Genomic DNA, 15,718 nt, shown 5'->3' with positions numbered 1-15,718 from the left:
TGCAGAAATGAGAAATGGTGAAATAAAATAGACAAATGAAATTTGAAAAGAGAACTTTTGTGTTTATATTTAGAATTATTTCTTCTAAGCTTTTAAAGAGTTGAGAAAAAGAGTCTCTCTCAAGTTGTTGTTGTCACTCGGCTTCGGATTCACTCATTTATTTTTCTAGACCTAATTAATTTACTATTTTCATTATTTATTTTTCACGCAAAATTTTAATTTAAAATTCACGATTTTTAAAAGTTTCTCAAACGGTAACTAAATCCTTGAATAGACCGTCTTTAATGAACAAGCATCCAATCTTGTCACCATAAATTTCAAGACTTCACCTCAGTTTTTCACTAGAAAAATCAAGAAGTATATTTCATTCAAAGATATAAGCGTAAGTGTCCAGTGTGATTTCGTTGCCATTTTTACTTATCAAAGTCTTCTAATTCGCATTGTCACTAGAAATATTCTTCCATTTTATTTTGAGAGATTCCTTAACAACAGGAGTTATAAATCCTTAAGGACACAAACAATTTATGGGCTCAAAATATGTTTTTGCTTCTTCTACTCTATTTCAAGATTTGGAAACAAAAACTGATTTGTTAAAAAACGGTTCGAATAAATAACAGCTATAACTTTGAGTAATTGATTACATTGTATAAAAATTTTCCATTATTTAAAAGAAATTAAATTCACTAAGCAAGAAGATGCTTGACTCTTGTGGGATAATGGCCCAATGGGCTTATTTTATCTGAAAGTTTCAGGCCCAGTAGAAGCCCATAAACTGTACCGAAACCTATAAATGTAAGAAAATCCTTGTCCGAATGGGAATAGGAAATATGTAGTTCCTTAAACTCTCTCTTTATGAGTCTTGCCGTTTATTTTTAATCGGAGGCTTCTCTTTCTCCGGCGACGGCAACGGCAACGGCGAAAGTAGATTTGTAGAAATAGTTGAACATAAATTTGCAATACTCTGTTTGTTTCATCGGATTCGACTCTCCGTAAATCTTGAGAAATAGGGGTTTACTGGGAATTGCAATCGAATTCATGTATTTTAGGGTTTAGGGTTTATAAATTGCCGACGCGGATGAAGAAATTGCCTTTGTTTTAAGTTTAAGTATTGATTGAAGTAAAGTTCGAATGGCTGTGAAACGGAAAACAAACAAGAAAGAGATTGACGACGAAATTTATAGGGAAAATTGGTTTTTTACATCCAAGAAACAGAAATTTGATGAAGTTTTTAGGGCTGGATTCAAAGATTTTAGCTTTCAAGTTAAAGTTGAAGAAAGTAAATTGCCAAATTTTCTGCCCCAAGTTCAAGATTACTGTTTTTCAGCAGAAAGTCCAAGATCCCATCTTCATCGTGAGGTCAAAGTTGAATTGAGGAAAATCAATATATGCTGCTCGGCAGGTAAGAAAGTTTGCAGTGATCTTAACGGAAATTCGTTATGCCCCGATTGTGGAGTAAAGTCTAATTTTATAGCTGTAATTTGCAATGGGATGGAAGGGATTTATTTTCCAGAACTTCATATGGTTGAGTGTAGGTGTGGTTCTTGCAGGGTTAAGAAGCTAACAGTTGGTGAATGGGAACGGCATGCTGGTTCCAGAGCGAAAAAGTGGAAGGTCAGTATTAAGGTGATGATGACTATGCAGCCACTAGGGGAATGGGTTGCGAATAACAATGGTCATGGAATTACTCCTTTGAAAATAGATAGGCGGCAGCAATTGATGTCACTCCTGCAAGAAAAGTATAATCCTGTTAATGCAAAGTGGACTGTAGAACGTTGCGCCATTTGTAGATGGATTGAAGATTGGGACTTCAACAAGATTATTATATGCAGTAGGTGCCAGATAGCTGTTCATCAAGAATGTTATGGCGCTAGAGAGGTTCAAGATTTAGCTTCGTGGGTCTGCCGGGCTTGTGAAACTCCAGAAGTTGAAAGGGAATGTTGTCTGTGTCCTGTCAAAGGGGGTGCGTTGAAACCTACTGAAGTTGATCCTTTTTGGGTTCATGTCACTTGTGGTTGGTTTAGACCTGAAATTGCTTTTGTTGATTATGAGAAGATGGAGCCTGCCATAGGACTTCTCGTGATTCCACCAAAGTCCTTTCATCAAGCGTGTAGTATATGCCAGCAGACTCATGGTTCTTGCATACAATGCAGCAAATGCACGATATCTTATCACTCCACGTGTGCTTCCCGAGCTGGATACTACATGGAAATGCAGTGCTCAGAGAAGAACGGAACACAAACAACTAAATGGTTATCGTATTGTGCTTCTCATAAAGCCCCAAGTGAGGATAACATTTTAGTCATGCGAACTTCTGGTGGAGTTTACTCGAACCAAAATTTGCTTCAGAGAAGAAATGGAGGCCGAGTGTTGAAAGGTTTGAGGCTCATGCCTTCCGATGCATCATCAGCTGAAACTAACGAACCAGATGATTTCTCTGCAGCTAGATGTCGAGTTTTCAGACCATCAACGGACAAGAAAGCTAAACCAGAACCAATAATCCACAGGGTAACAAGGCCTCACCATCACTCACTAACAGCCATACAGAGTTTAACCTCAAAACAACATCAAGAAGAAAAGAATTTTCCAACATTGAGAGAGAGATTGCATCATTTGAGTATAACTATAAACCACCGGGTTTGTTTTGGAAAATCCGGTATACATGGATGGGGTCTCTTTGCAAAGAGAAAGCTTCAAGAAGGAGAAATGGTAGCCGAGTATGTGGGTGAGAAGATAAGGGGAAGTGTCGCTGACCTTAGAGAGCGTAAATACAAGTCACAAGGCAAGAACTGTTACTTCTTCAGGATAAATGAAGAAGTAGTGATTGACGCAACCATGAAAGGATCCATAGCAAGATTAATCAACCACTCATGCATGCCAAATTGCTTTTCAAGGATCATGAGTCTTGGAAAAAACGAGGATCGGATCGTTCTTTTTGCTAAAAAGGATGTTTCAGCAGGGAATGAGTTAACCTTTGATTACAGATTTGAACCTGATCAGAATGATGAGGTTAAAGTCCCCTGTCATTGTGGAGCTCCCAACTGTAGCAAATTCATGAATTAGATTAGCATAGGTAGATAAATTATTGACTGTTCCACTTCCTAACTGTTAAAGGATTGTGGGGATATTTTGTTCTTCACCCATACTCCAATTTACTGTTAATTTGATTCTTTTGTTTATGCTTAACATGCAAATATCTATATAACTTCATAACATGTAAGAACAGTGAGAGTTTTTCCTCTCCCATGACATATATTTTCTTTTAATTTGATGCAGATATTATTATGTAGCATGTTAATTATTGTGTTTTTCATCGTTTCCTCGCGCTAACATGTTCCATACATAGATAAATATCTCAAATACAATATTATACAAACAGATTTAATTTCTGCCAAGAAGATTGGAGGTCATAAATGTTACAAACTACGATATACACTTAAACGTAATAAATTGAAGAAAAAATTTCACATAGAGATGATGAGATTTTATTGACGACGATTCATGGACATAGAAGGAGCAACACCACTAAAACTTGTATCATCCATTGACGGAATGAATCCTAAGCAACCTAGTACCCCTAATTTCTTGTATGGCAAAAATGTTTTCCTCTTCATCTCTTCGGAGAATGCCCTATTCAACGTGTAATGCATCTCATGAGCTGAAATCTCCCTCCTCCTCCTCATCAAGGAGGTTGATACCGATGATGATGCAACACTACTAGCAGTTGATCTGAAGCTTGAAGTCTTGGCGTCCTCCTCCTGCTCGCGAGTTTTCTTCAAAAACTTGTTTAGTTGATCTTTACTGCTCGCTCTGCCCTCAGAAGCACTTCTGAATAGAAGCAAATCTTTCAGTTTCCATTTTCTGTACCAGAGTGATATCGATGATGAAACGGAACACAAAGAGTATGGGCTAGTCTTTGTGGTCTCCTGATTGCTTTCGTGATCAAATACCAGATCAGGAACAGATAAAGATCTCGTCTTTTTAGGCTTTTCGATTTTTTCTATTCGAGCAGTGTGTTGTATAGCTGCAGCAAATGGATCAATATCCTTCTTATTTCGCGGAGAGAAAGTTTGCTTGAATCTGTGCTTAGGTGATCTTGGCGATCTAGGCGAATCGAATGGTTTGTAATCAGCTTCATATTGTAATCTAGGTGGTGGCTTTAATGGCCTAATCTTTCCACCATCAAAAAGCTCATCAGCTGCTGAAACAGAGCTTCTTTCCAACTGTCCACTAAAATCGAAAACAAAATCCTCCTCATCATCATTAATTTGATCTCTTGATTTCGGAATTCCAGGCCTTTCCTCCCAATTAAACGGTACTTTTAGACCTTCCCCACCACTAATTATATGGAAATCATCAGAGAGGGCAGCGGAGACACGAGCAGGACTAGTAGGGGCACTGAGAAACAACGTACCATAACGATGTTGAGGGCTTGTACAAGCACTAATATAAGGAGTAGTACAAGCACTATCATCTATCTCCATGTAATTAATCTTAGAGAAAATGATGGAAAACTCAGCTCAGTTTCAGAAAACAGGGGAAGAAGATGAGTGATATTATATAAGTATAAATGTAGTTAGTAAGATGGAAAGAGGAAGGAAATTGATGATAAATTTGACCAATGGCAGACAGAGTTGTAGCCGCCTTTGGTTTCTGTCTGTTATTATGGACTTTTCAATTTAGACTGCAACATCCTAACAACTACAAGTACTATATATACTCTAATAAATTTGTCTTATTTTTAGATAGTATATGATGAAATGTGAAATATTTTAATTTAGCATCCAAACAATTAGAAAAAAGTATTATCTAGGCAGGTTCACAAACGTCTATTAGGTAGATAAGTGAATTTATCTAAAATATATTTTCTTTTTTTTTATTATACACATCATGATCAATTGAAATATTCATGAGGTTTTCATGTTATTAAGGTGAATACATATGATACCAAGAGTGAAATATTTTAAGTGATCCAGAGAAGTATTGAAAACTAGTCTCAAACTCTTGTAGGATCATAGTGCTCGATCTTAACAAAAAGTCGAGAGAAGTGTTGAAAACACCTCTAAACTTGACGAGAATATAGGGGTATATTCCACTCATGTTGGAAGATTAGGGATGTATTTAAGTACAATTAGTTCAAATAAAAGAGTTTTTTTTTTTAAAGATTGTCAATAATTTGAGGATAAATCTAATGATTTGCATCAAGTTCAAAGTACATCGAACTATATAACGAGCTCATGAGTACACTGTACACATACGAAACCTTTTTATCATATCGTAATTGAATGGCTAAATGAACTTAATGATAAACTTAAGAAATTATCATTGTATTAAACCAAATTCTAATACAACTATGAATTTTAAGACGTGGTGACCTCCATTAAAATTACATTATATAGAAAGACTTTAAATAATAATTAATCTATTCTCTAAACTATTTTAACATTTATTTTCTTATATATATTGAGCCATTTAAATTACGTTGATATTGAAATAAAATATTATAATCTTCTATGTGGTCTTTGTAATTGCAGTTAACTTAGACGCAGACATGCATGCATCAATTTCAAACCAAAAAAAAATAATAAGATATCAAATCTAGAAGATCTCAAGTGCAGAATGAAAGACCACATACATAGTCAATATTTTCCACTCCATAATTATTATTAGAAATACAATTTTTAAAGAAAAATAGGAAAATGCATGCTTTAATTGACAACTTGACTCAAGAATTTTCAAATTTACAAATATGTGAGGGTAACGTCATTTTCAAAAAAAGAAAATGTTTTGATTTATCTTTTTCCTCACGTGTTTTTAGTTATTTGTTTTTTTTACTTATATTTTCTAAAAGTTTTGAGGTAAGTCCAGATATGTGTGGCCAGAATCCAGATAGGAAGAAATTAATAGCTTTAGGACTTATTCTTCCATTAAAAAAAAATGTTTTGACAATCATATAATAAAGTAACGCGCTACAGTAACTCAACTACTATTCTACTAAATACTATAGTAATAGTATAGCTTGTTTTCTAGAAAAACAAAAATGTTTAGTTTCTGTAGAAAATAATAATTTAAAGTTGGAGTAGGAATTCTAGGTGTTTAGGATTTGTTATTTATGATATTTACTTATTCATGTTTAATTAGGATTGTTGGAGTAGGAATCCTAGGTGTTTTGGATTTGTTATTTATGGTATTTACTTATTCATATTTAATTAGGATTTGTCAGTTATAGTGATTCCTAGTCCTAGTTTAATTTGATTTCTTACTTTTATAAATAGGGCTATTGTTAGTTATTTTCAATATACAGAATTGATAGAACTTGAAGTAAAATTCAAGAACTTTTGAGTTTATTCAAATATATTTTTATCATCATGTCTTCTTCAACAAAGTTCTTAACTTTAAAGACTTGTGATGATAAGAAATTTGTATTGGACGAGGCGATAGCCGTAAGGTCACAAACTATCAAGAATATGGTTGAAGATGATTGTGTTTCAAACGTCATTCCCCTGCCTAATGTCAATAGCAAAACAATGACCAAAGTGATCGAATATTGGAAGAAACATTCAGAGGAAGGCGTCTCCAAAGACGTGCTGATGGACTTTGACAAGGCTTTTGTGAAGGTGCACCACTCGATTTTGCATGCTCTTATCTTAGCTGCTAATTTTCTTAACGATAAGGAGATATTGGATATGATGTGTCAAGAAGTTGCCGATAGGATTAAAGGAAAAACACCAGAAGAAATACGTAAAGAATTTGATATCAAGAATGATTTTACTCCTGAGGAAGAAGAGGAGATCCGTAAAGAGAATGCTTGGGCTTTTGAATAATTTTATAGTTATTTTTAATATTTATTCTTTTTTATTTTAGGATTAAAACTGTCTAGTTAGTTGTATCTTATTTTATTTTATTTAGTTTTATATTCTATTGTTCCTTTTAATAGAATTGTTCTTTAATTTTGAAAAAAAAAAGCCAAAAAGAAAAGGCGTTAATTAATTAGTCAAACATCAATTATTACTCTTCCAAATTCTCTGTGATAGGAACAAACTTAATTTAAAAAAATTTCTTTACCTTTAATAAAATAATTATAAATTATAAATTTTAAGAGTTTATTTTTCCCCTCTTTGACTTTATGCCTAATAGAAATATATTACTTAAATTAAAACGAAAAAGTAATTTTTTTTCTTGCAAGCAACACATAAATGCTTTTTTTGAGTTCATACCATTCGGGATTAATAGTATGAGTTTTCAATAAAAATAATTCTAAATTCTAGTCTCAAAGCAAAAAGACCCTAACACAACCCTATACCTAACATAACAAATCATAGAAAAGAGTTGCAAGAAAGAAACTGATTTTTTCGTCAATTCAAAATTCCTAAAGTTCCCTCTGTCGGCAAGCATATTGACCATTATAATAGTACTCCTTTTGGTGTTCATTTAGCCTTTTTATTTTTATTTAATTAAAATAAATATTTCTATACATAATTAAAAAGGAAATAATTTTATTTATTTTTATTTATATATCCCTTGAAAATATTTTAAATTACAGTTCAATTTTTTATGATGTCATTATATGTTTAGCATTAGGACACGAGGGGACTTGAAACTAGTTACTATTAGTTATTAGTTATTACTACTGACTTTATAGAATCGGTTAGAAAACGGCAATTGTTTGTTACGTTTGCTTTTAGTCGATGATATTTCTAAAAATTTCGTACTTTTTCTGTTTAAATTTGTTTTTTTTTTTTAGTCAGTTATATATTTTTTTCAAATGATAAATTATAATAATTAACTATATTTTAAAAATCATATAATTCTCAAAATTTTATCATTGCCATATAAACTGAGACATGAGGAGTAACATGTATTATTTGAAAATTATGTAACAAAAGTGATATAAATTACAATAATTAACAACTTAAAATATTAAAAAATATGTAAAAAAAATTGAATACTATCGAAATTCTATCAGTATCATATAAATTATGACAGATCGAGTGTAATATATTATTTTGAAAATTACTATAAATCACAATAATAAACAACTTAGAATATTTTAAAAAAACATATAAAAAATCTGATGAACTTTATAAATTCACGTCACATAACTTAAAACAAATATAAAGTAATATATATTGAATCCATGTTGTACTTGTATATATTATCTAATAGAAGTATCTAGTAGGACGGTATATTTTTTGTATTTTGAAAAGTAAAACTCACATATCAATAAATTATAATTAAGGACAAGTATGCATAGAAAAATCAAGCAAACAAGTGGGAAAAAGATTTTACAAAATATAACAAGTGTATAAAAGCCTTTGTTTTTTTCTAGTGCTCGAGAAAATAGGACCCTTTGTTTTCCCACAAAAAAGTAAATAAAACCCTTTCAGCTTCAGTTTATTACTCCATTGATTTTGACAGAAAAAACATGGCCGGTGGGATCGCGCGTGGTCGTCTCGCTGAGGAGAGGAAAGCATGGCGTAAGAATCACCCACATGTGCGTTCCTTAACATCTTACTTCTCTTCTTAATTAAAAAATTATAAATCGTTGTGGTGTTCGATAAATATTCTTTCATTCTTAATTTAGTATAGACTAGAAATTGGGTTTAGTACCTCAACGTGGAACTTTGGTGTGTGAAACCAAATTAATTGTTGTTTATGTCAATTTTTTTATGGTTAGGGTTTTGTGGCAAGGCCGGAGACTGGTCCTGATGGGTCTGCCAATTTGATGGTGTGGCGTTGTATTATCCCGGGTAAACCTGGGGTAAGTTTCTTCTGTGAATTTTTCTAAATTGCCATATCTTTTCTTTGTATGTATTGATGTTTGTCAGAATGTAGTGGGTTAAGTATCCGATGAGGTTTCGAGTTCGAGCGTATGAGCTATAATATGTGGATCATGCTGGTACTGAACACTGGGTGGAAAATAAAAACGTAGACAAACGAAAAAACCCAAAATGTATTTCTGACATGGTTATAACTCCACTCCAATATTGGCAATGGATGCAGAATTACTCACGGTAGATGCAACTGTTTGGTGCATCTACTTTGGTCTATCCTTAAAATATGGTGAGTTAAATTCAAGATTTGTTCCTTGAATGATTGGAGTACTTGTGCTAGTTTTTGCCCTAGGCTTCAGAATCTGTATCACTGCTGGTCCTCTCTATTTTCTATCTATAAGCTTTAGATAGTGCTCCCTGCAGTTAAAGTTGTGAACTTTAGCAGAAAAAAGGCGTAATGGAGAAAAAGTTAAAAATATATCTGCAATTCAAGAAAAAGTAACAAATTCATTCATAATGTTTTCCTTAATAATTCATATATCTCTTTGCTGAATGCTGAGTGTTTTTATGGTTTACTACCCTGCTCGATTCAAGCTAGAACTCATGGAGTTGAGTCTACTAACAGTTTTAGCTAGTCTCATTAGTTTCCAGGTGAAACAGCTGAATGACTGAAATCTATGAGAAAGAGCAGGAAGTCTGTTAAGCATATTCGTTTCTCTGATCAATCTTTAGTAACAACAACATATTCACTGTAATCCTACAAGTGGGTATGAGGAGGATAGAGTGTAAGCACTAAGCAGACCTTGCCCCTACCTCAAGGCTATTTCCAGTAGACCGTCGACTTAAATAAAACATTTCTAAACTGTTTGAAAAAGGGAATACAGAAATGAGAGCAATAACAACAACGAAATAATGCGAAATGAAGAGCACTAACGACAATGAATAATGCGATAGCTGAAGCACAGAAAAAAAACAGGTGACAACCGAAATCGAAGAACAAGAAGTTAGGAGGATAGTGCTAAATGACTTTGTCAAACTTAGAGGTGTAAACACATATGTAGTGATGATATATGAATGACTTTGTCAGTTGTAGGCCTGAATCAATTTGCTGTTGTTCTGTGATAGACACTCAAGTCCTTGAAATAGACTTCGAATCTCCATGGTGCTAATATTCGTATCAAATCAGAGTTCATATGGTTTGCCTCAAACAAGTAGGACGTCTGAGCAACAAGCTGCAGATAACACGAAAAAATGTGATAGTGTTTTTATGTTCCTTCTTGGGTCAAAAATTCTTTCTTGTAGAAATTCAAGTGGATTTTCCCAATACTTGGGATCCCTTTTAATTGCCCACACATTGCCTAGTAGGAGGCCTGAACAACATAACCACTGGGTCACACGAGTGATGGAATGATTACACGAGGCACTTCCCGTGATTATTCGATCAATCTGTCCCCCATTGCTTGTGAAGAAGTGCTTTCTTAACCTGACTTTTGAGTTATTGAATCATTTGCTCTTACTTTCAAGTCTTTTACTTTCTTTTTTGTAAATTTAGTGATTGGGTTAAGGTTAGATATTCCTGATACGACATATATTTTGCTTCTATTTACTGTAATCAAAATCCTTTTTTTTTCCACCTTATTTCTTGAGTTGATTGTGAAGAATAATGTTCAAATTTTACAGACTGACTGGGAAGGGGGTCACTATCCACTGATAATGCTCTTCAGTGAAGACTATCCTAGTCAACCCCCGAAGTGCAAGTTTCCTCCAGGTTTCTTTCATATAAATGTCTATCCTTCAGGAGATGTATGTTTGTCTATCCTCAACACGGGCTTGGTAAGTTCTTGTTGCTGCCATTGCATTATTTCCTGTGTTGCTGATTTGTATTTACAGCTCTAAATTGTTGCAAATACCTTTTCCTAGGGGTGGAGTCCAGCGATTACAGTTACACAAATTTTGGTGGGCATCCAAGAATTACTCGACGAGCCAAATCCAAGTTCTTCAGCACAATTTGAGTGCCATAAGCTCTATGTGCAGAAGGTATCGTACTTGAGTTTGACACATTTTTGGACAATTTTTATCTTTTGACATTCAACACTTCCGGATTTCTTTTCTTACACATAATCCTTACAATGTTGTCAGTTGTTGTATTTGAATCATGTATGCATCATATTGTCCGTTAGAGTCGGATCTCTCCATAACAACCGTCCTTTATAACAATGCTTAATCGAAATATGTTCCCAAATTTAGCTGAATTGTCATTGTGTATAATAATGTGGTCATCACATTTGCAGGATAAAACTGAGTACAAGAAACGAGTGAAGGCGCAGGCTAAGCAATATCCGGCTCTACTGTAATATTAATTAGCTGCTTTAGAACTAGTACTTATGTAAATAATTAAATTAAACTTTCTCCCGAGTCTTAGCAATGTCAGTAGGATGTTAGGGCATCTTTGTATCCTGGTTCCTTTTTTTGGAGGATTGTTAAATAACTTATTTAACTACCACCCTATTCCCAGTATAAGATTATGAATACTGAGCATTATACGTAACTTGTTATATTTGGAGGCTTACCAAACGTGAGCATAAAAGTTTACCTTTTTTAAAATTGGTTTCCCTTCCGTTGTTTCGTATTGGAAAGTCTCATATTGAATGGTGAAGTTTTCTCTAACAAATGCTACTCTATATTCGGAACTTGAACTCAAAAATCTTACGAAAATATTTGATTATAATGATGACATGAAAAATCTTTCAATGTCTGCCCTTTGAACCTAGGAAGGTCAAACTTATAAGTAAAGTAGAACCTTTTAGATTCAGAAAAAAGCACACCATATAAAGAGTGCCTAATTCCTCAAAGCATCAATTTCCCTTTGTGCAAAAATATGGCCGCTTTGCTCATTATTGCTTTACAAGCGGATGGAAGTTTTTGCACATTATTTAATCACAAATAAAACTACATTAAAAAATTGATGCAAAAAGAAAATATACTTATATTGTATGAGATATATACATGAAAATCCATGAAGTGAAACATATAAATTACTATAAAATGAAAAAAAAAAAAAAAAAAAAGAGAGAAGCAAAGGAGGCGAACACTGAAATGAGGCTTTACTAGGGTTTATATTTGCGTTTTATATAGAGTTTTGTAGCAACATGTTTGGAATTAGGGCAACGGGTAAAATACTCCAATATAAAAATATCATCATTTTGGGCAGGCTGACTGGATGCTAGCTAATATATTGTTTTACATAAAATAATACACTTCTTCTTAAGTCGTCTCAATTTATGTGACATAGTTTGATTAGACACAAAATTTAAGAAATATGAGAATATTTTGCAACATTCCAAAGTTACCATTAAAAAGTACACCTTCAATTGATTTTTGCCAAATAAGAATCTGCTTCTATCATTTTTTTTATGGAAATTTGGTGTTTCCTTTTTATGGTTTTTAAAGAAATATGTTGCACTACCAATTCAGCATTCATATATATTCCAAAAATAAGAGACCAATATGTCAAGTTCTTTTTAAGTTTTTAAATGGACCAATTTGGGCTACACAGACTTCCCAAATAGGCAAGGTTTTGATGGAGTAATTTGTTATGTTTTCAAATTAATACACAAATTTTCATCAGTAAATGACCTCCATATTGCAACTTACGAAATATGGGTCTTTAAATCATGGTCTAATGATCCAATTTGAGCATGAGAAAACATTAGATCATGGTCTGTAATTTTTATAGTTATTGAAAAAGTTAGACGACCATCTAATATTTCTCTCAGAAAGTCATATATGTCTTCTTCATTCCAATTTCCTTTAATAATGAAAGTGATTTTATGAGATAATAACTATTAGATGCGTCGCATATGAGCAATCAACTTTGTTTATGTCTCTTGTCACATGAAGTCAATATTAGTCTTTTGCTTCAGAGTAGCTCAACCACTGAGACCATTTTATCAGGACAAGAAACTGTATAACATTTTCCAGTACTGGCAATGTAACATTTTCCATAAACAGCTCTATCGATTCAATCTATTTCATCCTCTTGAATTGTATAGTTACAGTTACACCAACGAAAGCAATGCTGCCGTGATTTACAAGTCATGACTCTGCTATTAAATTTTACATATGTGCAAATAGGGTCAGTTCCAAATCCTTTGATCTTTGGTTCAGAGACCTAATGGCAAGCAACCAAAATCCTCAAGCAATTTTCAAAAGTCTACTGTTTTCACACGTCGAAAAATCACCTGATTGAGAGCTAGAAATGCTAGCAAACTCAGAAGAATGAATAGAAATTCCATCTGTGGAATACCATTCTGAGCAGAAACTATCTTTAGTTATGGATGAACTGCTTGTATCTGGAGGAGCTAGTAAACTTGAGTTCTGGAATGGAGGTTGCATTGGCGTTGGAATTTCAATTTCTTCGTTTCTTAGGATTGTTACCACTTGAGACATAGATGGTCGCGAAAATCTTCTAGTTTGTGTGCACAATAGTCCTAGCTGAAGCACACGCGATGCCTCCTCTTCTTGAAAGTCACTCATCAGCCTACTGTCAATTGACTCCGTAATCTTATTCAACTTGTAATTTCTCCACACCTATATATTACAAGAGTTAAAAAAGCACAAACTATATGACCAACTGATCGTCTAAAAGCTTAAGTTGTTACTGAATAAGGATGGTTTTGAGACTTACAGATTGTAGAACTGATCCGTTATCACTCACAAAGACGTTGCTCTTTATACAACACGCAACCTCTATGGCCACCACTCCAAATGAATAAACATCTGCTTTCTCTGTTAAACATCCTTGAAGAAGATATTCAGGAGCTAGATATCCCCTACAACAGAGTTAATCATATTATAGACTACAAGTATTCTTGGAGAAAAACCAATTTCAAACATTGATAACTTACAACGTTCCTGCAACTCCGGTGCTGACATGAGTTTTATGGGGAGCAAAACGTCGAGCAAGTCCAAAATCAGCAATTTTTGGGACGAGTTCATCATCAACTAGAATATTACTGTTTTTAATATCTCTATGGATGATCTTTGCTTTGCTTCCTTCATGAAGATGTGTTATCCCTTCTGCTATTCCCAATATAATATCAAATCGCTCCTTCCAGCTTAAAAATTGACGTTTGTTCTTATCTTCAAGAAAAATCAATCAAATTATTGAACCTGTCTCTAAAATATTTAAGTATAGTAAAATACTACTACTAGTTAGATTAAACTTGAAGAATAGTTACCGAAAAGCAATTGATCAAGGTTCCTGTTAGATACATGATCGAAAACCAGAAGACTCTCTGGTCCTTCTATGCTACATCCCAAGAGTTTCACAACATTTTTGTGCTGAATACCACTGATCAAATTGACCTCATTGAAGAACTCCTCTGCCCATTGACGCGTATTGTACAATAATCTTTTCACAGCAATTTTTTTGCCATCAGGAAGAATCCCTTTATATACTGAACCAGATCCACCTTGGCCTAACTTGTTTAAAGGATCAAAACCCCCTGTTGCTTGTTCTAGCATTTCATACTTGAAATTTAGTTTCGACGTCTCAAGAGCCAGTGGAATCTTATGAATCCTATTTGTACCTATATATATACATATCGCGATAAGCAGAAGATCCATCAGAACATGAACAAACAGAAACTGATTTATGAAATTCAAGATTTGAAAGTATACCTCCTTTATCCTGAGAATATCTTCTATAGCCTAAAAAAGCTCCTAAAATAGCAAATACTCCCAAGATAGACGATAATACAATCGCTGCAATTATCCATACATTCTTACACTTTGTTGGTCCTGAAAAAAAAATTGAACACCAGACCAAATGTTAGCTAAAAAATATTTATACAAGTAACAAATATTTCCTTTGCTAGAAATAGACAAGCCATGGAGACGACCTAGCTCTTGCAGAAATGCAGGTAAGACTAGACACATTACAGAATAGACCCTCCGTCCCTTCTCCAAACCCGTGCATAGTGGGAGCTTAGTGTATCAGGGACGTCCAGAGACTAATTAACAAGAAATTCTTTGGCGTTACCTTTATCAGCGAGGACTAGTGCTCCATCATCGAAGAATTTATTAGAAGAGTATCTCAAATAGCAACCAGCATTCATAGCTTTTCCCTCTGCAGCAGGCAAACATTTCCTTAGCATATCTCCAGCATTATTCAAACACATAGTGCATATTTCTGGTTGCAAATAATCCCAACATTGTCCTAATGCATAAATAGCAAGCAATCCACTTTTCACAATCGTTGCCCCAAATCCACCATTCACTATCGACATGCTTGTAACATTCGCAATTGCACGATCAACTCTTGCAGCAAAATCCCTCTTCATGTACTGATCATTCGTTATATCCGTGGGAGCACCACAAACATAAATAGATGAATTCTTCAGTATACTCTCGTCGAAAAAATTATAATCTTCATATCTGAGAAAGCAACCGTCTAGATAAACAGAGCCACCAGGAGCAGGAATACATTTTGTTAGCTTAATTTTAGCTTCTTCAAAACATAGCTTGCAATCATCCTGAGAAAGATCATTATGGCATTTCGCCATTCCATAAATATCAGGTGCATTCGTATTCATTTCATATGTTGCAGACTTATTTTCCATAATGAAATCATGGAGAGTCTCCATAACTTGTGTAAATTTTGGTATTAAATCAACATTATTCGCCACATTTGCTCGAGGCTTGCAAGAAACATTAGCAACAGAAGTTCTAGGATCACAAAGAGACGGAGAAATCATAAATATGAAGATAATTAAAGAGATGAACGTAACATGTTCAAGGTATCTTGGTGCATAAGGCATTAAATTATAGTAATAAGAATTCAATTTTCTTCGTTTTTTTTTTAAACAGGACAAAGATTGATCCTAAGCTATTTTCCATTTGTACAATGAACAATTTGGTATTTCTGTAACAAATAAAACATATTT

The 15,718-nt window shown here is 33.8% G+C and overlaps 5 protein-coding genes across 5 annotated transcripts; 3 read left to right on the top strand and 2 right to left on the bottom strand.

Moving 5' to 3' along the window:
- Window positions 1–843: 843 nt before the first annotated feature.
- On the top strand, window positions 844–3,283 carry LOC102596516 (histone-lysine N-methyltransferase ATX4-like). Its single transcript, XM_006344364.2, has one exon. It carries the CDS (start codon window positions 1,129–1,131, stop codon window positions 3,058–3,060), a length of 1,932 nt encoding a protein of 643 aa, XP_006344426.1. The 5' UTR covers window positions 844–1,128; the 3' UTR covers window positions 3,061–3,283.
- Window positions 3,284–3,367: 84 nt separating this feature from the next.
- LOC102596181 (uncharacterized) lies at window positions 3,368–4,581 on the bottom strand. Its single transcript, XM_006344363.2, has one exon. It carries the CDS (start codon window positions 4,479–4,481, stop codon window positions 3,483–3,485), a length of 999 nt encoding a protein of 332 aa, XP_006344425.1. The 5' UTR covers window positions 4,482–4,581; the 3' UTR covers window positions 3,368–3,482.
- Window positions 4,582–6,317: 1,736 nt separating this feature from the next.
- On the top strand, window positions 6,318–6,821 carry LOC102595839 (SKP1-like protein 1B). Its single transcript, XM_006344362.1, has one exon. It carries the CDS (start codon window positions 6,366–6,368, stop codon window positions 6,819–6,821), a length of 456 nt encoding a protein of 151 aa, XP_006344424.1. The 5' UTR covers window positions 6,318–6,365.
- A 1,511-nt stretch (window positions 6,822–8,332) lies between these two features.
- Window positions 8,333–11,340, top strand: LOC102595511 (SUMO-conjugating enzyme SCE1-like). The gene is made up of 5 exons (XM_006344361.2): window positions 8,333–8,491; window positions 8,675–8,758; window positions 10,452–10,604; window positions 10,692–10,808; window positions 11,063–11,340. The coding sequence occupies exons 1-5, from the start codon at window positions 8,423–8,425 to the stop codon at window positions 11,123–11,125; spliced, it is 486 nt and encodes a 161-aa protein (XP_006344423.1). The 5' UTR covers window positions 8,333–8,422; the 3' UTR covers window positions 11,126–11,340.
- A 1,421-nt stretch (window positions 11,341–12,761) lies between these two features.
- Window positions 12,762–15,533, bottom strand: LOC102595188 (cysteine-rich receptor-like protein kinase 1). Its single transcript, XM_006344360.2, has 6 exons — window positions 14,815–15,533; window positions 14,454–14,573; window positions 14,012–14,362; window positions 13,679–13,913; window positions 13,459–13,603; window positions 12,762–13,361 (listed from the first exon to the last, which is right to left on the bottom strand). The coding sequence occupies exons 1-6, from the start codon at window positions 15,527–15,529 to the stop codon at window positions 12,966–12,968; spliced, it is 1,962 nt and encodes a 653-aa protein (XP_006344422.1). The 5' UTR covers window positions 15,530–15,533; the 3' UTR covers window positions 12,762–12,965.
- Window positions 15,534–15,718: the final 185 nt, after the last annotated feature.

This window comes from Solanum tuberosum, unplaced genomic scaffold (assembly GCF_000226075.1).
Source record: "Solanum tuberosum cultivar DM 1-3 516 R44 unplaced genomic scaffold, SolTub_3.0 scf00055, whole genome shotgun sequence".
NCBI classification, from domain to species: Eukaryota; Viridiplantae; Streptophyta; class Magnoliopsida; order Solanales; family Solanaceae; genus Solanum; species Solanum tuberosum.
Note: the sequence above shows the minus strand (reverse complement) of the source record. Positions and strands in the feature narration are given on the sequence as shown.

Bases quoted from the DNA above. Each gene is read 5' to 3' on its own strand.
- LOC102596516 (XM_006344364.2), top strand. From the start codon at position 1,129: ATGGCTGTGAAACGGAAAACAAACAAGAAAGAGATTGACGACGAAATT.
- LOC102596181 (XM_006344363.2), bottom strand. From the start codon at position 4,481: ATGGAGATAGATGATAGTGCTTGTACTACTCCTTATATTAGTGCTTGT.
- LOC102595839 (XM_006344362.1), top strand. From the start codon at position 6,366: ATGTCTTCTTCAACAAAGTTCTTAACTTTAAAGACTTGTGATGATAAG.
- LOC102595511 (XM_006344361.2), top strand. From the start codon at position 8,423: ATGGCCGGTGGGATCGCGCGTGGTCGTCTCGCTGAGGAGAGGAAAGCA. The intron at 10,605-10,691 runs GTAAGTTCTTGT...ACCTTTTCCTAG, and splicing joins CTATCCTCAACACGGGCTTG to GGGTGGAGTCCAGCGATTAC. The intron at 10,809-11,062 runs GTATCGTACTTG...TCACATTTGCAG, and splicing joins ATAAGCTCTATGTGCAGAAG to GATAAAACTGAGTACAAGAA.
- LOC102595188 (XM_006344360.2), bottom strand. From the start codon at position 15,529: ATGATTTCTCCGTCTCTTTGTGATCCTAGAACTTCTGTTGCTAATGTT. The intron at 13,914-14,011 runs GTAACTATTCTT...TTTTTCTTGAAG, and splicing joins CCTTGATCAATTGCTTTTCG to ATAAGAACAAACGTCAATTT. The intron at 13,604-13,678 runs GTAAGTTATCAA...ACTCTGTTGTAG, and splicing joins ACCGGAGTTGCAGGAACGTT to GGGATATCTAGCTCCTGAAT.